The 25,216-nt window shown below is 40.5% G+C and overlaps 1 protein-coding gene across 1 annotated transcript in view; it reads right to left on the reverse strand.

Annotated features, from left to right (window-relative positions):
• MOB3C (MOB kinase activator 3C) overlaps positions 1 to 25,216 on the reverse strand; it is a 40,327-nt gene that overhangs the window by 10,999 nt on the left and 4,112 nt on the right. Inside the window, exon 2 of the mRNA XM_042461974.1 lies at positions 8,635 to 9,196. Coding sequence (XP_042317908.1) covers positions 8,635 to 9,178 — 544 coding nt within the window. The 5' untranslated portion in view covers positions 9,179 to 9,196. The remainder of the gene's footprint in view (positions 1 to 8,634; positions 9,197 to 25,216) is intronic.

A 25,216-nucleotide genomic window follows, 5' to 3' on the forward strand; every position in this document is an offset into this window, starting at 1 on the left:
AGTGTTTTGGATTTAGGAGATTCAATCTGTATTTGAATTTTCATAAATCGCCTTGGGTTCCTTTAGTGGGAGAAAGGCAGGCTATCAATGAATTAGTAAAATAATGATAATACAACAGAACCCACTTTTTAGTTTGGCAGCACTATACCTGCAGAGGCAGCTCAAGGTTTCCTTCAGCTTTGAGTGGAATCCTACATTTATTGATGACAGAACTGGCGAGAGACAAAGATATAGAAGTATTTCTATTGAACTGCAACTTTTTTGCAGCAGGTGGGGGGAAATGCATGAAACAGCTGAGTAAATGATCCACCACATGTGCTTGGTAGCTACACTGTACAGCCAAAAAGAATAGCCACAGATATAATAAAGAGATCTTATACACTTTATTTTTAAGCTTTTAAACTTTTAAAAAAGCAGCAGCATTAAAAAAAACTCCAATGTACCCTTTCCCATTAATAGATTACATGAGTCTTAGGACAAGCTTAGCAAATCAGTCAATATGTTCTACGAGGCTGAATTAAGAGGACATATCTAGCCAAAACCGTAGAACAAAACACATCAGCCTCTGATGTGCTAATGACTAGGAAGTTAGCAAGTATTGTTCTTCATGTGTGTCTGGAGCTTAATAGCTCTCTGATTTTGGGATGTGTGCCCATTTATGTGCATATGTGTTCGTGTGAATGTGACACAGTAAGAAAAAATCACAGAACTGCATAAACCTTGAAAAAGCTGGCTCTGGGATTCTGTGGTGCCACAGGACATGCTGGGAGTGCTCATTTTCTAACGGTACTAATTTAAAATAGTGGAATCAGAAGTGGTAAGTATGAATGCTTATTATCAGTGTTAAACTGAACTTAATGTGCTAAAATGCCTTATTTTATTTCATACATCCACATATGGCTTTTCAAAGTCAGAAACCCTATTTGTAAAATAAATTTAAGCTTATTGTAGCCATGTCTCACTCAAGTCCATCTTGTTTCCTAGCCAATTTTAGCTTGCACAGATGCAGCCATGTGCATATGCTGCTATCCACTGGATTCAGATACCTGAAATGGTGTCTATTTGGATGTGCATGTTCCTCATTAGAACTCTGTTTCTAGAGTTTACAGCTGAGCAAGAGCCAGTCAGGTATATGTGACACTGCTATAGACTCAGCTGGGTTTTTGACATGCTACTGCCAATTTGCTTCTAATGTGTGTTCCAGTATTTAACAATTGATGGAACCCACATAATATCTTCAAAATTACCTATGGAAGAGGAAATAAAGTAGATCTCTGCCTGTTCCTTTCTTGGTACTTTTGTCCATGTAACTAGCTTATCTAACTGCTGTAAACAATTAGCCATATCCAATTCAAAAACTAAATTTTGCCAAATGAAGACTGAATTGATCTGGAGTATCCCGGAATGAACATTTTAAATCTGGAAGGAGAAAATGCATGTTCAGACCTCGCTGGGTTATAAAATTGGTGGCTGCTCTTAGCAAACTCATTACTGTTCGGGGGGGGGGGGGGGGGAATAGCATCACAGCTGGCTGGCAGGCAGTAGCAGATTTAATGTGGACAGCATATCACAAGGCAGGAACTTTTTCCTTCCTTCCCATTGTCCTTACAACCAATCACTACAATCCCGCTGCTCCTATCAGCCCCAGAAAGGAAGCACTCACAAATACTATGGGAATTTCACTCCCAGGGTTAAAAACAGCTGCTGGGGTTGTTAGGCAAGGAAGAAAAGGTTAAACCTCCTATAGTCCTATGACAATTCCCTCTCCACTTTTCATTAATTTTCCTTTAAAAAGCTCATACAATTGCTAAGTATAAACTTCATGTCATATTGAATGGCGTCTACAGCAAAAAAAGATGAAAGACCTGAACAACACTCAACCAAACCAGAGGAGGATGTTATCATCTTCCTCACTGGAAAACCAATCATTTAATAAAATTAGTCAAATAACAGAATCTGAGAGAGATATGATATATAAATCTAGGTTTTTCTATGCTAGTTCTTGTTCAAATCTGAAAACCAATTCTGCCACATGTTACAAAAAGAAGCTGAACTATCAGCATCAGGCTAGCAGACAGGAACTACCTCTAGTAGTAACCTGAATGAAGATCACAACCTTTCTCTAGTCAGGATGTATGGTGGAAACCTGATAAGCAAGACATCCTCTTTTCATATTAACTTTTGAAAACTGTCTAGCCTTTTGAACTTTTGAAAGCTGTCTAGCCACCTACTACAATTCTGCTCAGGAAAGATTAATTAAAGCAACAGGTTGCCGAAATGCAATTGGCTCACCTTACATGTTGTATGTTTTCTAGAATCACAGAAACTTAGAATTGGAAGGGATCACAAGGGTCATGTAGTCCAACCCTCTTATATGCAGGAATGCACAATTATAGCACTCCTAAAATATGTCCATCCAACCTCTGCTTAAAAGACTTCAAGAGAGGGAGAGACCACCTCAGTAGCAGTCTACCACCAAACAGCTTCTACCATTCATGAGCTCATGTATTTCAAACCGGTTGAAGCCCTTGTGCTGAACAGCTGATAAAGGTTGATGGCAACAAGAAGCTGGGTGAATGGGTAGGTCACTGCAAGATCGACAGAGAAGGAAAACCCCGCAAAGTTGCCGGCTGCAGTTGTGTGGTTGTGAAAGACTATGGCAGTCTCACAATCTGCTTTTCCCCCTCAGGAACCAAAATGTCTTGTGTCAGCCCTGTCAAGTGGTCTCCAAATGTCTGGATTCTAAGGACTGGGAATGAGCAGTCTCTTCTCATCTCCTTTGATCTTTTAATTTGTACAAACAGCTCGTGCAATTAAAAAAAGTTCTTCCTAATGTATATGTAGCATCTCTTTTCTTTTTTGTAATTTGGGTCAATTGGTTTGTGTTCTGCTGGAGCAGCCGAAAATAAGTGGCTCCACTTTCTACACAACATCTCTTCAGATATATAAAGATAGCTATCATGTTACTTCTCAGTCTTCTCTTCTCCAAGCTAAACTGATGGCTTTTTTGGCCTCAACATCACTGTTGACTCGTGTTTATCTTTGAAGTTTATCAGGATTTTAAATTGGAAAAAAACCCGTCACACAACATCATTGTTAACCTAATGTTAACCCAAACAGAAAGTGGTGGAAAAGTAGACAAAAGCCACTCCTTTTTACTTTCTGAAAATCCCAAAAGTAAAAAGGAATGGCTTTTGTTTACTTTCTGTTTGGGTTAACACAAATTTAACAATGAAATATGTGAAATCAAACCGCTTTTTGTGGGTTTTTTCTATCTTTTAAATCCCATTTTTGCACAGGATTTCCCCCGTGTGATAAACTTCTTACACTCTACCAAGATCCCTAGATCTTTTCCGCATGTACTGCTTTCTAACCAGGTGTCACCTATCTGATATCTATGCATTTTTCCCTGCCTAGATGCAGAACCTTATACAGTACTTATCTCTAATGAAATTCATTTTGTTAGTTTTGACCCATTAGCCAGTCTACCAAGGTCATTTTGAATCCTGTTCCTGTCCAAGCTTCTGGCCGATTTGGGGGCATACGCGATCAGCAAAAAGCCGTTTCTTTTGGCCCGTGTTTTTCAGGCCAAAGTTATATTTAGATATATTAACTATTTAGTAGCTGATCTAGAATCTCAGCCAGTATTCTTATACTGTATTTTTCCCAGTTCAGGACTCAAGGCAGCTTGCAATAGTTAAAAGAAATATAGCCAAAAATTCATCGAATACTAAAGTTAAAAATGTAATTAAACTATCAAACAAATTAGAAGTATAAACTGGTAAAAGGAAACAACAAAGAGTAAATCCAGCACATTATGCAAGGCCATTTTCCCTTTTAACAATCAGTCTTCAAAGGCCTGCTAAAACAAAAAAAGTCTTCAACTGCCTCAGAAAAATATCAAGGAATGTTATACCAGTCTGACCTCTCTGGGAAGGGAATTGAAGATGGTATGACATTTTTGTTTCACTGGTCAGATTTTGCTAAGGAGTAGCTTTAAGTAATACTAATACCTGAAAAATCTGTGAATAAGGATAATCCAGTGAATCTTAGCAACAATGCCTCTGTTTTACCTTTCTCTGACAGCAACTATTGTCTGCCTACAACCACTAAGTGTTGTTCATACAGGGAGCAGGGCAACAGACTGGCACAGAGTGGGGTTCAGTTGTGAAAAGTCTGGCTACCCTCCTTTCCAGGAGACAGATGTTTTGAAAAAATCACTTGAACCAACAAGGGAATAATGAGACGTTGTGTATTCATACATCATAAATGAGAGGCAGTAAGAACAAATAAATTATAGAACAGAATGTTAAAGTCCCCCACTCCCCCATAGCTAAGACTTTTCTGATGAGTCCCAATGAAGCTTGCTAATGGGATTCTTTGGTATTAATCATAACAAAGTAATTGTAGCTAGGAACAATTATTCAAAACAACTGCACTTAAACAATGAAACTTTACATACTACAAGACACGGGTGCCATTAACGGACTCGTTCTATAAATACCTCTCTCTGTGTGTGTATAAACTAGCACTTAATGGGAATAGAACAAGAACAGCTGCAAATTGTTACACGGTATTAATTCTGAAAGGAGATGAAGAGGAAAGATGACACAAGCAAGCATTTATAAAGCAGGCCAGCTGTGAAAACAAGTAGAAACATGCAGTGTCAAAGTAGTTATCCCTTTATAATAGGGGGAAGAACCCAATAGTTCTTTTTTCCCAACACCAGCCACCCCCACCTAAAAAAATATTTGTATGCTTTGAGGAAGTGCCTTTTGAATAGAAGCAAAAAACCAAACCAAAATAAAAACCCTAACACTCCAAACTACTAGAAATAGTTGGCTAACAGGACAGACTGATGTATGTTTACTCTGAAACAAATTCCAGTGGGCCTTACATCTTAGTAAATGTGTTTCAGATTACCCACCTTGAATCCCATTGCAAGAGAAAGGAGGGATATAAATCCTTGAAATAAATAAATAAATAAAGATTGCAGCCTAATGTTGTATCCGCACTGCAGAAATAATACAGTTTTACATCTGTTTAACTGTCATGGCTCAGTCTGCTTTGATTGCCCTTGTAGCAGAAAAGCAGAGTATGAATAAAAGTTTTATGCATTTATTATTTATTTATGCTATGGAGTTCTGGGAATTGTACTTTATTGTTGCACCAGAGCTCTCTGACAAAGATGGCTAAATACCTCGCAAGACTACAATTCCCAGAATACCATAGCATTGACTCATAGCAGTTAAACAGATGTAAAATTGGATTATTTCTGCAGTGAGGACAGCTGCTAAGTCTGCGATGAACGAATTTAGCTCACTGTTTTTTCTGTTGTTGTTGTTTTCAAATTCATCTTTTCATCTATCTTTCATGGTTGGCAACCAACATTAGTAGACAGAGAAACTGAGTGTCTCTGTAAGTAGCATTCTGCCTTCTCTTCACAGTACAGTGGACCCTTGGTATATGCTGGGGTTTGGTTCCAAGATCCCCCGTGTATAACAAAAACTGTGTATGCTCAAGTCCCATTAAATTTAATGACATAGCAAAATGGTGACCCTTATAAAATATGGAAAATCAAGGTTTGATATTTGAAATTCATACTTTTAAAAAACATTTTCAAATCGTGTATGCTTGAATCTGTGTATAAAAAATCTGTGTATATGAAGGGCCAACTAAGTTCAACGTCAAAAGGGCATATCTACTTGAATTGAGACAAAAAATGGGGTGAGCCCAGATAACATCTTTACTGTGCAGTTGCTCTGGCTCGGTCATGAAATTTTACTAAACTTGAAATTTTACTAGCTCGGCAAGCTACTTAAAAAACAAACCAGTCAGTTACACTTTAAAACCTGTAGTCCCAACAACCATTATAACTATTATAAATACAATTTTTCAAATGTAACTTTTTATGTGCCCATTTTTTGAAAAGTAACTAAAATAGTTACTTTGACAAATGTGAATGCTATAAGTTGCTGGCCTGTGATATAAAGCTGATTTTCATCCCATCCATCTAATCAGTGTCTCAAGACCCAAAACAACATATGAGGCAGGAGCTGGCACTCAACCATCTAATATTCCACCTCTGTCAGTTAGGATATTGCTCACTTGCTTCCCTCCTTCTTTCTCTCTCTTCCTCACAGCAGCAACTTGTTCCCAGGACTTATCCCGTGTTGCAGGACGGTGTTGGATGGGATACATCCAACTAAAGAAGCTAAAGAATAGTCCCCTGTGCCCTGTTCAAAAAAGGACAAATATCACGTGTAAAGCATGTGACCTTACAAACAAGATGCCAGTTATTTAATCTATCCCTACAACTATAAAAGTAACTGAATAAATAGTACAGTTACTCTGAAAAAGGGGTGAAGCTTGTCAAGCTACAATCACAGCTTACCTCTAGTTTTGCCTCTTGTTACAGCCAAAAATTAATTTGAAGCAACTAGTTATTTGTAACTACTTGCTTCCATGGTCTGATCTGGATGACATTGGCCCTGTACAAACCGGCACTTTGGGCCAGCTTGGGGGAGCGGAGAGTCTCTATGCTGCACACCCTGGCTCTGCCCCCAGGGCGCCATGCCATGCACTGCTCCACCCTCCATTGTTTTCCCACTACATGTTTCCATCTTTTTTCTTATCACATGCACACACATGTATATGCACGTGTGCGCGCGCACACACACACACACACACAGACTAAGTTCCAAAACATACTGCAAAAATAATCCAGTTTGAGACTACTTTAACTGCCCTGGCTCAATGCTTGGGAATTCTGGGAACTGTAGTTTTGTGAGGCATTTAGCCTCCTTTGTCAGAGAGCTCTGGTGCCACAATAAGCTACAGTTTCTAGGATTCCCTAGCACTGAGCCAGGGCAGTTAAAGCGGTCTCAAACTGGATTATTTCTGCAGTGTGTTTTGGACCTAAGCAGGGAAAGAAGAAATGGTTGCACAATATAGCTAGGAGCTATACATCTGGACATTCATAGAGAAAGCCAATCCTTTCCCGATAATTTGCAGGTTAGGGCAGTGTCACATTTGGACGCACATCAAAAGATAATATTTGCCCTAATCGATATAGTTAATGGCTAATCATTCTAATATATCAGTAATATACCCTCTTCTAACTGCTTCACTGCATCAGTTGCTGCAAACTGAGTTCCAACACTCCTAGGGCCTAAGACTGAAGGAATTGTGCTTGATGAAAATGGCCTATTTCCTTCCAACTCAGTCTCTTTCTTTTTTCTTCCAGAGACATGGGAACAAGAATTTTTTTTAACACATCTGTGAGAAATGGAAAATTACATATCTGCTGGGAAGTCACTGTTATCAGCTTTGGAAGTCATATTCCAGAAGCTGTAGCAGGACTGCAGCAACGTACAGTGGATCCTTGTTATACGCCGGGGTTTGGTTCCAAGATCCCCCGTGTATAACAAAATCCGTGTATGCTCAAGTCCCATTAAGTATAATGACATAGCAAAATGGTGTCCCTAATAAAAAATGGAACATCAAGGTAAATTTATACTTTTTTGGAACATTTTCAAACCGTGTATGCTTAAATCCGTGTATAAAAAATCCGTGTATAAGAAGGGCCGACTGTAGTTTTGCAATGTTCATATTGAAGACTGCTCATCCTTTTAAATTGGCCTACAGAAATGAATAAGACTCCAGAAGGGAGAAATCATTTTGCATAACCAATTTACAGAACCAGTCTAAGAATGCCTATCCAAAAATAAGTCCCACTGGGGCTTACTCTTAGCTAAGGTGCATAGAGTTGTAACCTAAAGTTCCTGCATGGCAGGGTGTTGGACTGGATGGCCCTTGTGGTCTCTTACAACTCTAGGGTAGCAATGAGTTCAATATGGACTTTTGATGGCAGAAACCCCTCTTGAGTAATTTCTGCATATTTAGGAAGGATGGGGAGGGGTTATAACAGTGGCAAAATACAGAGTTCGTATGCAGAAGTTCAAGATGCAAACCGTGACATCTCTCATTAAGAGGGGTGGGAAACTGTGCAGGGCTAAGGGCCAATTTTTGCCCCTCCACTCTCCTACAGGCTGCCCTGTGCACTGGAGTGTACTGGAAGTGACATTGCATCACTACTGGCCACCTTTCTGGAGTGATATTTATCCAAAGAAATAAGTTTGGAAGAGGTCTGTGAGTTAGGGAAGGGCAAACAGTCACATTTACTTGCAGTTTGAGGCATTTGGGAACAGTTTTCCAGTCATAATCACCTGGAAAAACCTGTCAATTAATTTTTGGGGGAAAAATTGGGGGGCTTCAAGGGACTGCCTGGCAGATTCAGGGCAAGAAAAGTAGGGTTACAGGAACACATGCTGCCTGGACTATCCCCACCCTTGGAATAAAAAGAACCAGTTAAAAGTTGTTGGTATGGTTCTCTACTTGAGATCCTGGAGCAGAACTTGGGAATGTCACTTTTTGGATTATAAACTCTAGCATCCTTAAACCAGCCTGGCCATTGGCTGGAGGATCCTAAAATCTGTAGTCCAAAAAGGGAATATTCCCACATTTCTGTCCAGGAAATCTACTATTAGTCAGAGTAAACACTTCAGGCTAGATGGCCGAATAGTCTGGTCTGGTAGGAGGCAGATTGTTATGTAGCAACTGTAGCCAGCTTACCTATCCTGGTGGGAAAGATGTCCTCATTATTAATCAGTGTCTCAATCCAGTCCATCAGCATGCACATGTACTGGGGAGCTGATAGCTTGGTTGGCCTTTTGAACCTGTAGTCATCCTGCCACCGGTACTCATACTTGAGCCCACCTGACATGATGGGGCAGGTCTTCTCAGTACAGAACTCTGACATGGTCCCATAAATGAGATTTATCCGGTTGAAAAAGTCCACAAGATGTACTGCAATCCAGTCATTGATGTTCTCCCCTGGGGGCAGCTGGACAACAGCCTTCAGATCTAGCCCTGATTTGAGTGAGGCCTGGGCTTTCTTGTAAAGTTCAAACCTCTGGGTCCCTGGCTCAAATTTTTTTCGAGGGCGAAATGTCTTGTCTTTGTTAAAAACTTGTTTAAGGCACAAAGCCATTCTGAGCTCAACCCAGCCAGGGTGGCAAGGGCAAGGGTGCTTTCCAAGGACACAAAAAAAAGCTAAGCAGAAAAACTGAAGAGGACTTCTGAAAGATGTTTTCCAAACGCAAGAAAACTGAAGCATAAAAATTAATGATGACTTCTGAAAAATAAAAAGGACAATTAGTTCTTAAATCAAATATTTCAAAATGCCCAGTATGTTAATTTTAGATGCTTGGTACAGAGAACAAAAACCAGATTAATAAATAATAAACTGTAGCATCTGCATAGGCTATCTGACCCAGTGCTCAAAGTATTTGGCTCTCCCTCTTTTTTCTCTGCATTCTCAGTTTCATCCGTCTGCAAAAATGATTGGCACAGCAGTGGTCTAGAGTGAAATCCCAGAAAATCATAAATAAGGAAGGATAAAAGTATTTTCTAGCAAGCTACAGACATACACAGTTTATTCCCACTGCTTGTTGACCTATCAAGTTCTAATATGGTACATCTGTAATCTTAAGCAAAAGTCACAAGTAACAAGCAAATATTTTATTTTTGCTTATTACATACTGTATTTATGCCACCTTTTCTCTAAGGAGTACACATGATTCTTTAGCCTCATTTTATTTTTGTTTATTACATACTGTATTTATGCCACCTTTTCTCTAAGGAGTACACATGATTCTTTAGCCTCATTTTCTTCACTGTAACTTTATGAGGTAGGTCAAATGCCATTGTTGGGTAACCTGGCTTGCACCAATCTCTTTTTCAGCCTAACCTCTGTGTTAGGTTAGTTATAAAGAAAGTGACTAGCCCAAAGTTACACAAGCAGCTTTATGGCTAATCAGGAAACTAAATCAGGATTTCTCAAAGCCCAGCCCAATGCTGCAACCATTATACCAGACTGGGTGCAACCATGTTTGGAAAACATAAGAATGTCAATCCATCTGACTTAATTCCCATGAAAGAAGAGTGGCTATCTAAACTGATGGATTTAGCAAAGATGGGTAAACTGTCTGTTTGGGCTTTAAAAAACCATTAACAAGTTTTTTGAAAGATTGGAAATTGTTAATTGACTTTATGAAAAATAGTAAAAGTGATTTGATGATTGTTGGTTTTTTAAATTAATATGAGTTAAATATATAGATGAAGGGTAATTAATGGGGAGAATAAAGAAGGATGGAACTTATAATGAGTTACACCTGGAGAAGAGAGAGTTGGAAGTCATCTTTTTAAAAATGTTGCTTTTAGTTAAGGTTTTAGTTGTTGATTTTATATAATTTGTAGTTGTCATTTGTATTATTTATGCTGTTTTTTATTCTTTGTGTTCCGTTGTTGTTGTTGTTATGTGTCTTCAAGTCTTTTCCAACTTATGGCAACCCTAAAGCAAACCTATCATGGAATTTTCTTGGCAAATTTCATCAAAGGGGAGTTGCCATTGTCATCTTCTGAGCTGAGAGATTGTGACTTGCTCAAGGTCACCCAAGGGGTTTCCTTGATCAAATAGCGATTCAAATCCTGGTCTCCAGAGTCACAGTCCAACACTCAAACCATTACATCATGCTGACTCTTGTAATTTTTATTCAAAATAAAAAATAACTGAGGATGGGGGGAATGCCAGTCCTTCTTATGCATATGACATGGTGTATAGGAATACTGAACAAGTAAAAAGGACAGGATTCCTCATGGGATTTTCTCATATATGTTAAAAATAGAAATGTGGTACTCAAATTTTTTACCCTTGGCCACTTTACATCTACACGTAGATATCCGTCTGTCTCCCGCAACACAGTACAGTATATGAATAAAAATGGTTTGTTTATTTAGTGTGTGTATTTTCATTCACACACTCATGTATATTAATATTTTAAGATTTTATAAGGAAATATCATTGTTCAAATTAGAACAGTTTTATTTAAGTAAATTCAAAATGTAACTCAATGCATGTTTAAATTTTACACATAAAAGTTGGACAGGAGGAGGAGGAGGGATCAGAGTCTCCATGTCTCACACGCCCCTGGCCTTGACTAACTTTTGCATCCCCCTTGGAGTCTTGCCACACTGCTTAAGAACTGCTGAATCTAAACACTTTCATCTTAAGTAAGGAATATTACACAGCTTAACGATGGGACAATCCCAACACATTTTGCTTCCTGAGGATATGAGAAAGATGGCACCATCTCCCATGTCGTGCACAAAACATTATTGGTTTGGCAATTTATCCTTTAACATTGGCAATGGGAGAATATCCTCTTCCACACCCGAAGGCAGCAGGTTAGGGTAGGGCAAGTAGGGCAGGCTTCATGTCACCTTTCCTCTTCCAACAGTTTGCTGTAGCCTCCCAGTTTCCACTGCCTGAGGCAACTACCTCACTTTGCCTAATGGTAGGGGGCCCTACCATGAAAAAATGCTGCCTTTTGCAACTCTGTTTATCCAACTGTGTATAAATTGCCCACCTCTCTTTCTAGTAAAAGTTTCTAAAATTGTGCCAGAATAAAAAATAAAATCTCAGCAGCTCTCAGGCAAATGGCCACACCACTTTATTTCTGACACTATCAAATATGCTATCATGTTAATGTAAATATAGCATTCTTTGTAACAATCTACATTTTTTTTCTCAAGCCTGCCAAGTTATACTACCACCAGCCTCCACAACTATCAGAACAGTGCACTTAAACCAAATATTTCTTCCCAACTCCAGTACAATTCCCTCCCCAAAAGACGTGATGTTCCAAGGTTACAATGAAATAACCTTAAAAGCTCTTATCTCTAAGTTATTGGACAAAGAATATTTTAAAGTAAAAGACCATATCAATGTGAGACCTCAAGGCAGTTCTAAAAATAAGGAATTTTTGCTGGCAGGAAGGGGAGGGTTTCCTCAACAGCTGCTGTATTTTCAGCCCAAGAAGAAAACATTCCTTCTGCTTTGTCACCAGCTTGTCCATGCCTCCAACATCTCCTGGGAATGCAGATGTTTGGCAGTTCACATAGTCACACAGTTCTCACTTGATATGCATGTTTGTGGGGAATTATATTTAAAAAGACTCTTGGGCTTCAGATTCAAGTTCAATGAAATCCCAGGAGAGGAAACAATGTTTGGAGCCATGGGAAGGCTTTGGGCACAAAGCCTTTCACGTACTGCTCTTTTTTTGCTGTAATTCATGGAGGTAGTGGGTCCTGTAAAGAAGAAGCAGCCATTGGGATACTGGGCACATGGACTCCAATACTTATAAATCAGAAATATAATGTTGCAACTGGCCATCTCACAATTTAGGGTAAGGGCCATATATTTTCAGTAAAGGCATGGTTTGTTACTGCCTTTTTCACATATGCCTCAGATTACTTTTTTATATTATTTTAATGCTTTCATGCTTTCTCATTTTCTCTCCATTATACAACATGCATTAATCATAATTATCTACTATAATCCAATCTGACATACGCACACACACTAGATTACTATTACTATGTCCATTCATAATTCAGAAGGCAAACAATGTTCACTGTGGGAGGGAGGCAAGTAGGAGGGATGTTGTCTTCAAACTGGGTTTGTTGGCTTTCACAAGGTATGAGGCTAGTCCCTGTTGGACATAGGTGACAGATTAGTTAAATCTAGCAAAGATATTATTATACATATTTGCTATTTATAAAAGACAGTTGTACATACAAAACATGGCCTGTCCCTCAAAATAGTAAGAACAGGAATATGATCCTTCCCCAGCTGCCATACATCTAATTTGAAAGGGAAAGCTATATACACACACAAAGACACTTTAGCTGTATGTATATATTTTGTACTTTGTACTTTGAGATAATATATGGAATATGAAGTATTTACTTAAAGCCCACAACCATGAAAATACAAAAAGTGTAAAAAATTGTGGACACATCTATGGTATCCCTAATAATGCCCCTAGCAGCAATAATTTAAGGATTGTGCCAGCCATGGCCCCCTTGCTACCCAAACAAGTACGGAATCATGACCTTATGAAAAGCTGGACAATATATTCCCTGCGTTATAACACAAGCCAATACATTTTATCTTCATTGTGAATAGCAGGTGCCAATTTCAATCAGGAGCAGGGTGGGTGGAAATATCTCCTCTCATGACATAGTTTCAACACGGTTTGCAGTTTCCTCCTGCACATACACACATACACACACCACTCCACATCACATGCTAGCTGTTTATTTAAAAATAACAAGACAAAAGGTGAGTTCTTTAAGACATATCATGTCTAACTTGGCTCTTTGGCGGGGTACAGACCGCCGCTTTGCGGCGGTCCGCCGCCGCCGCCATTTGCTCCGTGCGGGAGCCGTAGCAGCCAAACCGCGCGGCTCCCGCGCGGAGCAAAAAAGAAGCTCCATTTCGGAGCTTCTTTTTGCGGCGCCTCAATGACGTCGCGAGGCACCTGGCGCGGACTCGCGACGTCATAGGCGCCGCGACACGTCTGGACGCTGTGCGTCCAGTACGTAAAGATGGCGGCGCCCATGTAGAAGGGGCGCCGCCATCTTGTACGTATACAATACGTACTAGGGTTAGGGGGGTGCGGAAGCACCGCCCCTTCCTAACCCTAGTACGTATTGTATACGTACTAAATGGCGGTGTGTATCCCGCCTTAGTAATTTAACATTGATGTGTATTTGATTGCTATACTTACTCTCTTTTCAATTATTTATCACCACTGGGAAATTATTCATTTTATGTTTTTCACAACTGCCAGATAATGAGGACATATTTTAGAATACAAATATGTTCCCACCTGAGCAAGTGCACAATCTAGCCTGTCAAGTACTTTTAAAACCCCAGCAGCAACCAATATGTAAATCACACAACTGATCTTCTTACTACTTCAGTCATAGTGATCCACAGTCTAGCCCCTTTGCTAAAGGCCTGGACAGATGTGATACACAATGGGACCCAGGATCAGACTTTTAAAGCAAAGCAAAACACCACACTTAAAAACAGCCACACAGGAGGCAGGGAGCCAATGAGGATCCAAGCAGTAGCACTAGGGATGTTTAAAAATTTTCACCAAGCTGAGAGCCTGAGGTTTTAAGGGGAATGTAATTCCATCCAGCATAAAGAGAGTCCCTGTTCCCTTGATCTGCCTTTCGACTGTCCAGGAGCACCTTTGTCATCTCTGAATGAAGTTTCAATTTGTTTGACCTCATCTAATCTATTACTTACAATAGACATTGACACGGAGACACCTTCCTTAGAATCAGATGAGAAGGAGAGATAGAGTTTGGTGTCATCAGCATACTAGTGACACTGCAGCCCAAAACCCCAGATGACCTCTCCCAGCAGTTTCCTGTAGATGTTAAACAGTATGGGGGACAAAACAGAACGATGTGGAACCTCACAGGCCAACAGCCATGGAGTGAAACATGAATCCACTAGCACCATCTTCTGAGTTCATCTGTCTGAGAAAGACCAGAACCACTCCACATCAGTGCCTCCAAGTCCCATCCTAAGAGGCAGTGCAGAAGGATACCATGGTCGATGGTATCAAAAGCCCATGAGAGGCCCAGCGAAACCAACAAGGACACTCTCCTCTTGTCCAGTTCTCTGCAAAGGTCAGCCATCAAGGCAACCAAAGTGGCATCCCTCCCATAACCGGGTCAGAAGCCAAACTGAAATGAACTTAGATACTGTCACATCTAGAAACCCCTGGTGCTGGGAGAAATGCATTCTATATATGTTTTTTTAACTCCTTCACCTTCCTGTCCTGTTTATAACAGGAATTTGATCACAGAATCACACATGTGAAGAAAAATCCAAGAAGTGTTCTTAAGGAGAATAAAATGTTTTTACAACCAGTTGAGGGAGCACTCTTTCTTAGTATTCTGCCTTCTTTGATTTCCAGGAGAATATAAATCCATCATGTAGGGGCTACAATGAATTCAAAGCCTTCAATTTTTTTAAGAACAATAGTATTTCCTTTTCCATTCATATTTTATGTTAAAGATATTTTTGTATGAAAAAATGTCACATCCTCTAAAATCCAAGCCATTTATAATCAACACAATATCATTGTACAGTATTCCATGCACTTTCATACAGATGTCAGTATACCCTTAAGCCCATTTATAGCTACTGTAGGCTGGAAGAATAAAAGAAAGGTGCCCCGCCACTTACGCTTGAATGAATCCAGGGATTTGGCTGGAAAGAACAAATAGAGAAAAGGGCAAGACAGATGCTAGGAACCAACAGATGTCTCAAACCTAAAACTCTGGCTCCCAAAATAATACAAAATCCACAAAGGAGTGATACCTTTATTGGCCAGCCAAAATGCACAAAAAACACCATGTAAGCTTTCAAAGCTCCACTCGCTTTTTCAACAGGCAAAAGGTGTTCAAAAATCATACAGGGAGAAGAAAAGTGATGGCGCTGAAGTCACAGGCCTACATTTTGTATAGATGTTGTTTCTGCTATAGTTCAGTTGGATGGGTCTCAGTCCAGATAGAGGCCATGCCTCTCTTAGCTATGTGGGGCTTAATCAAAGGGCAGTAATATTTAAACTCCACTGAAGCAGTAAAGTAACCCCTCTTGCATGTCTCTGTCCCTTGTGAAGCCACAGGCCGCTCACCTGGGCAGAGAACACTGAATTTCTCATGAAATCTCTGTACTGCTACATCTGGAAAAATTATTTGTTGTATAGGTAAAATTCTGCCAATTATAGTCCAAAAAAAGTTTTGCCTTTGGCTACCAAGACACATATCTCCACAGCTACACCACAGATAAAGAAGCCTATGAATCATTTCCTTTTCTAACAGCTAGCCAGGATTCCTTCTTGACTAAATAACTATCCACTTCCCCAATGTTTCCTTTGCTGTCAATCATCTTTCAGTTATTCACCATAAAATGTCAGACTTTACAGCAACCAGACTGTGAAGTATACATTTATGCATAATTATTATATCATTGTACATTTTCAATGGAACTCACAATCAGCTCAGTATACCTGAGAATGAGTAAGCCCTAGATAAAATTGGGCATATTGACATTTCATAAATAAATAAATAAATTTAGGAACCAAGGAAGCTTCTTTACAGCAAGTCAGACCATTGATGTATTTAGTTCAGTACTGTTTACACCAAAGGTGGAGAAACTCTTTCAGCTCAAGGGCCAAGTTCAATTTCAGAGAAATTGTCAGGTGCAATATTCCAGTGGTAGAGTGAGACCACAGCCAAAAGTATGGAATGAAAAAGAATAGCATATTTTATGTTAAAGTTCTTTGCTACCACAACTAAGGCTTAGGAAAGGTATTTCAACCTTTCAGAATGGAGGGAGATTGAAACAAGCTAGGAAGCAATCAAAGTACAGTGCCATGGGGAAGAAGGCAAGAAAGTCCTAAAGCCTGAGGTTCACTATCCCTAGTCTACATTGACTGACAGTGTCTCTCCAAGGTTTCAAGCAAGGATCAGCTAGAGATGCTAGGGACTGAACCTGGAACCTTCTCCTGACAAGGCATACATTTACCTGTATGAGATAGCAGCTGCAATTCTGTATGTCCCATACGTTAATCTATGCTAAACTAAGCCATATATCAGTGATGGCGAACCTATGGCACGCATGCCAGAGGTGGCACTCAGAGCTCTCTCTGTGGGCACACATGCTGTCGCCCTAGCACAGAGTTTGCCAGAGTTTCTTACTAGAAAGCCAGAGACGTGGCACTTTGCAATAAATAAGTGGGGTCTCGGTTGCAGTTTGGGCACTCGGTCTGTAAAAGGTTCACCATCACTGCCATATATCATCCCCTTTGAACTTACCATACAGCCTCCAAAACCCCTGTATGGCTGTTCTGTGGGGGAAGGGATTGGGCAAGTGCCTGGCTATGTTCCCACAGCCAGACACAAATTGGTTACACTAGTACTAAGACCTCCAGAGGACCCTGGCAGACCTCAGCACTGAAGTAATCATTGATGTCTGGCTATGGGGATATAGCCAGACACCTCTCTGATCCCGGAGAGGTGGAAATGGAGGATGGGAATTCCAGCCTCCATAGTGCCCATTAAAGGGATTTATGCACGTATAAAAGAAATGTGTACATGCACAAGCCACTAACAGGATGCCTGTCATTATGTTACACAAGTCTGACCCAATTATAGATGAAACTGGACTACTTATCTGATGTCAAAAATTTCAGAATGCCCACTTTGGCCCTGCCAATGTTTTAGAGAGCCAGGCAGTCCTAACACTTTGAGATGCACACAGAGGGCTTAGCAGCATTTTGGCTTAAATAACCTCCAGACTGTACAGGTATGAGCAACAGATTTCTGATCTTAACTGAATAGCAAGAGAGGAGGCATAGTTGCAATTCTAAAGGTAAAATCAAGACATGGCAAACACTGGGAAATGATCGGTCCAGTACAGTCAGCCCTCTTTATCCATGGATTTTTTTTATCCATGGAATCAAGCATCCACAGCTTGAAAACATTCCAAAAAAAAGTATCAATTCCAAATAGCAATCCTTGATTTTCTATTGTATATAAGGGACACCATTTTGCTGTGTCACTGTATTTAATGGGATTTGAGCATCCACAGATTTCGTTATCCACGGGGGATGGGGGGATAACAATGAACCAAACCCCAGCAGATAACAAGCTTTGGAAACATTGGGATGGGATGTGTGGAGTTTGCTGTGTTTAGAGAATTAGCCCCGGTCTCTGGGAATAAAAATTGCTACCAGTTTAACTAAACCGCTTTCTATTTTCACTCCACCCTACAACCTCCTTTGTCAGGAACAAAGCATGCAGGGCCTAGTTATAACCTGGCAACAGGATAAAGGTAATAGATATGAGGCAGGAAGTAGCAGCTGTCTTTGTTGTTTTTTCTGCTATGCATTATAAATGGACATTTCCCATTCTGTCCCTCCCTCCCAAACTCAGCCTGAGTTATCAAGGAAAATGCAAACATAATGGGGTCTGAAACTCAGGATCACAATATATCTGTATTTATATCTGTATAAATCTATATAATTACATATATACCCCCATTTTAGTACCAAAAGCTTTGTGACTAAACTTAGCCCACCAATGCACAAAAGGAAGGTCTTCAGGAGATGCCTAAGCTATGCTCAAATCCACTTCTTCAAAAATAGAATACTGAAATGGGGGCAAAAATCCCAAAAATAGTACAGGTTGCTCAGTTTAGATTTGCACTTTATGCACTGAGTTAAAAGCTTATATTTTTACAAGCTATTTGTTCACCAGCAGTATTGTATGTGGTTCAATTTGTGGTTCAAAATTAGAAAATAGGCTGCTACTGCTTCAAATATGATACTACATTTGCAGTGGGTATGAACATTAATCCTAGGGATGTGAGGCATTGAAAAGATTAGGGTACACTAATATACACAATATTTTTAATAATTTTGTGCCTGAAACCAAGTTTGTGTACACAGTACACTGAACCATCAGAAAGCAAAGATGTCACTATCTCAGCCACCCATGTAGACAATTTTGATTTGGAGTATTTCATATTTCAGAATTCCAGATAAGGAAGGCTCAATCTGTAAAAAGGAAGGGCTATGCATGTGCATCCTCTGCTACATCTTTGCCACTAGGCCATAGCTCAGTGAACATTATGTCTGCTCCAGGTGGCTAAATGAATGTTCACTCTGCTCTAAACATAGACCCCACAAGATCCCATCATATCTATACTTTAGCTACTGTGTTGCAGCAGACACATCATTAACAAGGGTGCAGGGTGGGTGGACCGCACCAGGTGACACCCTAAAGTGGGGCGACATCACTGATCTTCACACATTGGGCAGAAATGGGCTGTGGCATTCACCTATGTCCCTTTAAATTGCTGAAGGGTAGCATGAGTGGGGTAAGGCTTAGGAGAAAGGAGAGGCCCCCGTTTTAAAATTTTATTTAAAAAAAATCTATTTAAAACATCACATTTATCAAATTTTACCAAATTTTTGCTTCAGCCACATGATACTATGTATATGTGAATGTATGTATGCTGCGTGTATGATATTATAGTTTAAAGGTATAATTTTAATTTTGCTATTTGTTTATGTCACAAGTATTACCATTACAATCAGTAATAAACAGGAAGTACAACTAATGAATAACATTAGTACAAAAAATATTACTAAAGGTTCTGTATGGCATGGTATGGGAGGAAGTCAATAGGGGGGTGACACTATGAGTTACCACACCATGTGACACCAACATTAATGATGCCACTCTGTTATAGTACAGGTAGTTTTTCTAATGCACCCTGACCCTTCCACAAAGCCTGGCTCGCAGAACCCTCAGAACAAAGCATTCAAAAAGCAGCTAGCTCTTTATAAAGAACAGCCAGCTGCTGATCTCAGTGTTATCTTCACCACTTCTCTCCTAGGGGCAAAAACAGAGTCATAATATACAGTATTAACCAAAACTTTGCTGTCCCTTGAAGATAGCTAAGATTTGCTTCCTGAAGCAGCCACTTCCTTCTTCCTTTTGAGAGTCTAGGAAACAAAAACAACACTCCCCCACTCCCACATTTTGTTTCAGTTCCTGCTTATCCATTGATAGATACATAGAACTGTGCAGGATTTTTTTAAAAAAATAACTGAAACTCTCCAAATGTGTTGCATGTGTTATATCACTAATATTGTAAACACAGATGGAGGGAAGCCCAGTTGTGGCTGGCTGTGCTGACTGAGCTAGTAAGAATGATCCTTTGCACTCATCCTCATCATCTTCACTAGTAGCCCTGAAGGTACCCCCTATCTCAGGAGTTTATCACATGGGAGGAATTTCTCTTAATTTCGAATGAAAAGAAAGTGGGGCCAGAACGCATTCACATGAATTTGCTAGTTCAGCAAATTTATGTGAATTCGAACTGCATTCGAACTGACTTCCCATTGCCTGAAAATAGCTTGACATTGCCTGAAATTGCGTGTGATAGACTATCACGCAATAACGTGAAACCCCATGATTGCGTTCGGACTAACTTCCCATTGCCTGAAATTGCATGTGGTAGTTTATCACGCAATAATGTTAAACCCCATGATTGCGTTCAGATTGCCATTGGATTATACTTCCAATTTCCCTTGTCTGATAAACTCCTCAGTCTTCTTCAATCTGGCATTGTCTGGCTGTCTTGAATAACAACTCCAGTCAACACCAGCCCCATTGTGTCACTCTCCATTTGCCCCTCGCGTACTTCCGAGGGACTTCAAGTTCATAAAAACAGAGGGGCAACTGTACTTACAATAAAAATAAGCAATAACAAACTGGGGGTTCCAGTCACATTAACTCCGTTCCCACAGACAGAGGAATATCACTTGCCAATAATTCCCTAAGATTATAAGAAATGACACTCTCTCAACCAATAAAAAGTCACATCAAGAGGTTTCTTATTATTTTATCAGCTCTGGATGATGATGATGACCCTGCTTTTCCTCCAAAACTGGAACTTAAAGCAGCTTACAGTTTAAAAGAACAATTAAATACATACAAAAGTGAGCATTAAAATAGAATTAAACTATTACAGTAGTAAAGCATTTCACTCATTAAAAAAATAAAATGCAGTTAAAAAGATAAAAACATTCAAAAACAGTACTATTAAAACTGTACAACACCCTCAGCCTATTCTTTAAAAGCCTATCTGAATAAAAATGTATTAACCAGCCAATGGAAGGACAATAAGGAGGGAGCCATTCTGATCTCCCTGGAAATGGAGTCTAGGGGCAGCCACCAAGAAGGCCCTCTCTCATGTCCTCACCAAATGTGCTTGCGATGGTGGTGGGATTAAGAAAAGAGTCTCTCCTGCTAATCTCAGAGCCCAGGCCAGCTCATACATTCTGCCAAATAGTCTGGATCTGAGCCATACAGGGATTTATAGGTCATAACCAGAAACACAATGGCAGCCAGTGGAGCTGTTTCAACAGGGATCTTGTATGGTCCCCAGTTAACAGCTGAAGTTTCCAAACACTCTTCAAAGGCAGCCCCAAGTACAGCATGTTACAATAGTCCAAACAGGATATAATTAAGGCATGTACCACTGTGGCCAGATCTGGTGTCTCAAGAACAGGTGCAATTGGTGCACAAGCTTTAAATGTGCAAAAGCACTCATTCTCAGGTTCATTCTTCTCAGGTTTAATTATTTGCTTTCGTTTCACAGTGAAGCAGGCTCCTTTCAGTTCTTATTTCGAAATCCCCTTCTAAGATATGGGGAGGAATCAGCTCAGGTCTGGCTGTCTGTGGCAGAACTGTTTACCACCAGTTTAATTAGCATGAGATGTTCACGACAAAACTAAACATACCCAGCTCCCTAAGTCTCTCTTCATAACACATGGTTTCCAGACCCTTCAACATTTTGGTCACCCTCCTCTGGACACGCTCCAGCTTGTCAACATCCTTTATGAACTGTGGTGCCGAGAACTGGACACAGTATTCCAGATGAGGCCTGATATAACAGCACTACCTCACTCTATTAAGGCCCAATTTGCTGGGTTTATTCCTGAACATCACAGTTCTAGGAGCATTATCAGGACAGTAAAGGATCCAGAATAAAAATATTAAAAGTCTAATATCATATATTGCTGCTAATCAAATATTATCTATTGTCATATTTAAATATCAAACAATGCATGATGTTAACCACTAAATACTGGCAGAATTCCAATACCAGTTCTCAGTTATTAAAAACAATTTAATATCAACAAATAAATAAAGGTTGGTACCGAGGAATCTGAAATACCATATTATTTCATACATGTCTGCCATGGGGACATTTTGGTGCTGTCTGGATAATCCAGGCCCTGGAACTGCCTGACCTCCCTGTTACTTCAACCCTCAATTCCAACACTGGCTGGCTGTTCATATTTGTGTCCTGCTGTACCACCCAGTGCAGCCACTGCTATAGCGAGACACTCACCTCTGAGGTCAGAATGAGGTGCCCATGGCTAGGTGCCTTGTATTGACCTGAGTGAGCAACACTCCACTATGGTGCCTTCACCAGGTGGCACAACAAGACACATATGTGACAGCTGCCCAGTGTCAGAATGGAGGGTTCCTGATCTTCTGAGAAGATCCAGAGCAAAAAGGGAATTATTTAAATCTGTTTTAAGGGGGTATACCTCAGGTTTGGTGCTGAACAGCTCTGACATCATTCAGATTGTTTGTGCCAGACTTGGGGTTAGGCTCTGCATTGTCTGGACTCCCCACCAAAAGGATGAGGGGAGGCTGATTTATTTGATCTCCGCAGGCACCATCCTGGTGTGGATACAGACAAAAGCTTTCTTGGGGAATGCTCCCAGGCTGTTAAAACTCCTTTTCATAAGAGGCTAAGGATCTATCCAGAGCGACCTAAAAGGCCAGCCTGCGGAGTCAGGGCGCAGCATCCTGACGACGAAGGCCCTAACTGCACCCCCAGGGCACCGTGACGGTGTGCGCTGCTCCAGATGGTATATGCCATCATGACAAACCTCCGGCGCTGCATCCAGATAACACAGTGCTAAAGGGGTGCTATTGCGGCAGCTATAGAACCCTTTGGAAGGTGCAAAAAGGAGCTAGTCATATGGTCAGTCCCATTTAATCTTCTGTTGTCTCACTTTTTCACCTGCTTTTAATATGTCTTTTTCTCCTTTTGTCCTCAGTTTACTTCAAGTGCAAACTGAGTTTAAAGTGAAAAAGTAGTTTGCACTCAGTTAACTCAAAGGGAAATGCAGAATGTTACTCTTTCCTGTAGACTCAGGCAAAAGCAAACTGCTGTAGCTTTGCCTAATTTGTGTGTTCTTCTTCATTAATAAATTTTGCCATCTTGACCACACATGTCCTGGCTTTTATCTGGCTTTTATGGGATATTAGAGAGTATTTTTTGTTAATCTGTATCCCCTTTTAATCACCCTTGTTGTAACCAACTCTGACTTCTTATTTCAGAATAAAGATGGGATAAAAAAATAAATAAATATGGTCAGGGAATTGATGTGCAGTGGTATTTATTATCAGCTATCGTTCTGCTATAGAATATCTGTTGCAGGCTTAGCAACAAGTGACACTCCACCTATGTACAAAACACTATAGCACTATGGTAGTATTTTGATTTTGGCAGGATGAGGCCATAATTTTATTGATAACAGTCAAAGAGGATTGGCCCTGTATCCAGACATCAGTTGACCCACCTGCTGGTCAGCCCACCTCCTGGGTATCTCTGGAATGACAGCTGTGGGAGTCCACATGGGCAGAAGTCACTGTGTGGTTCTCCTATGTCCTAGGTATGAGTTAAGAGATACTTGCCCTGAGTTGAGCATGTCCCCATTCCCCACTCCAACATCCTTTACGGGACTCCTCAACTGGATTTTGAGACAAATTGGATCTGGCTCTCATTCTAACATTGCCCAAACCTACGACAAAGGTAACAGCATAAAGATTCAGAATATATACCAGTAAATATATAGTGGAGTATAAAGTCCAATGAAGAGCTGTCGTGGAGAGCATCTGGTAATGCTATGTTCTGGAGAGCTCTTCTGGTCCAGCCACATGGCATCCAACTAGACAGCCTTCCAGCCTTTTCCAAAGCCCACAAAAATGGCATGGGCTTCTAGAAAGAAGGGGATGCCAGCCATTATGATGCCACAATCATCATGTACCAAGAATACACTTGTCAACTACTGTCAAATTTATTATGTGGAGATTTGCTGATTTGATGCTGAAAGAGGTCAGTAAAGACAAATGTGGATTCACAAGTGGATTGGGAATTTAGTTCCAGTCAGCTACTCACAATGTGATGATGTAAGAGTGTCCATGCCCACTGACTTGTATCCATTTAAAATTCTTCCTCGGGAAGGGTTTGCTGTGTTTTGTTTGCTTCCACTTTCACCACACTGCCATATGAAACTAGAATGCAGTCTCAACCATTTGCTCTCCAGAGGTCAGTTTACTCAACTATCTACAGACAATGGAAAATTCCAGAACTTGCTCCAAGAAAATAGCTCACTGCCTAGTGAGGAAGGTTGTAGAGTTTAGGAAAAGGAAGCCAACTATGCTTGCTTGACGGGAAATCTTGTGGAAGAAAAAAGGAGCCAGAGGATGATAACATATTCAAGAGAAAGAAGAGAAAGTCATTCTTGGCAGAAATTATTATTAAAGCACAGCCAGAAGCCCAAGGCCACTTTCTTGCATTACACAAATCAACAGCACATTAATGCGGTATGGATACTCCTAAATTAATTTTGTGATGACTAACATTGTTAACAGCTATTAATATCTTAGGGGCTCAACAGATCACCCCGAAAGGTCAGGCGCCCATTTTTGCTCCTGAGGGAGTCTGCAGCAACCAAACCACGCGGGCTCCCTCCACACCAAAAAGAATCTGCTAAAAGCCTGCGGCCACTGCCATCAATGCACCATTAGCACACTGTCATGCATCAATGATGCAAGCATGGTGCCGCAATGTGGGGAGGCTGCACCGCGCTTGCATCATCATAGCAGTCCCTGTGTGAATGGGGCCATGCCATGATGGCACCGCCACTGCACGCTAGGGCTTGGGAGCATGCGGATACTCCACACTCCCGAAGCCTAATTTTGGCCCCAGGTCGTTGCAAACTGATGGTCTGTACCGGGCCTTAGACTCTGAAAACAGTAGTTTGGAAACCTATCCTACTGCAGCAGAAACTTATAAACAAATAGCAGAATGGATTGTAGATCTCTTTCAAGGGGATTCAGATAACTCTTCCCCACAGTCATACATCTGTAACCATAGTGCGAGAGGTGGGGTGCATGTGAAATAAATATACATCTGTGTGCTGGCATACATGGAGAAATCCCAATTGTAATGTGAAAGCATTACACAGTCATAAGTTAGCATGCATACAGAGTTGCTTCACATGTTCATTGAGCACAGAGTCAACGGGGCTGTGGCCAAAGAGTGCACTGTTGGTGAGGAAATATTGCTGGCCAGTATGGCCCACTGTCACTAACTCACATCATACTCTGGGTAAAGCAGATGCCTGAGTATCCCTCCCATCTAGTTTGATCCTCACATGAATGAGTGATTGAAGTCCATATTTGCTAGCACAGAATTAGCAATGTGTTTTAAAATTACAGTAGTAACAAAACATTGCAGCTTCCTTCACATGTTTTGCATGTAGGTGTCCCCAGACTTTAAAATGGCAACGGGGGTGTGTTACTAGTACCACTCGTGACACTACACAGTGCCCTGTCTTTTCCT

The sequence above is a fragment of the Sceloporus undulatus genome, chromosome 4, assembly GCF_019175285.1.
Source record: "Sceloporus undulatus isolate JIND9_A2432 ecotype Alabama chromosome 4, SceUnd_v1.1, whole genome shotgun sequence".
NCBI lineage: Eukaryota > Metazoa > Chordata > Lepidosauria > Squamata > Phrynosomatidae > Sceloporus > Sceloporus undulatus.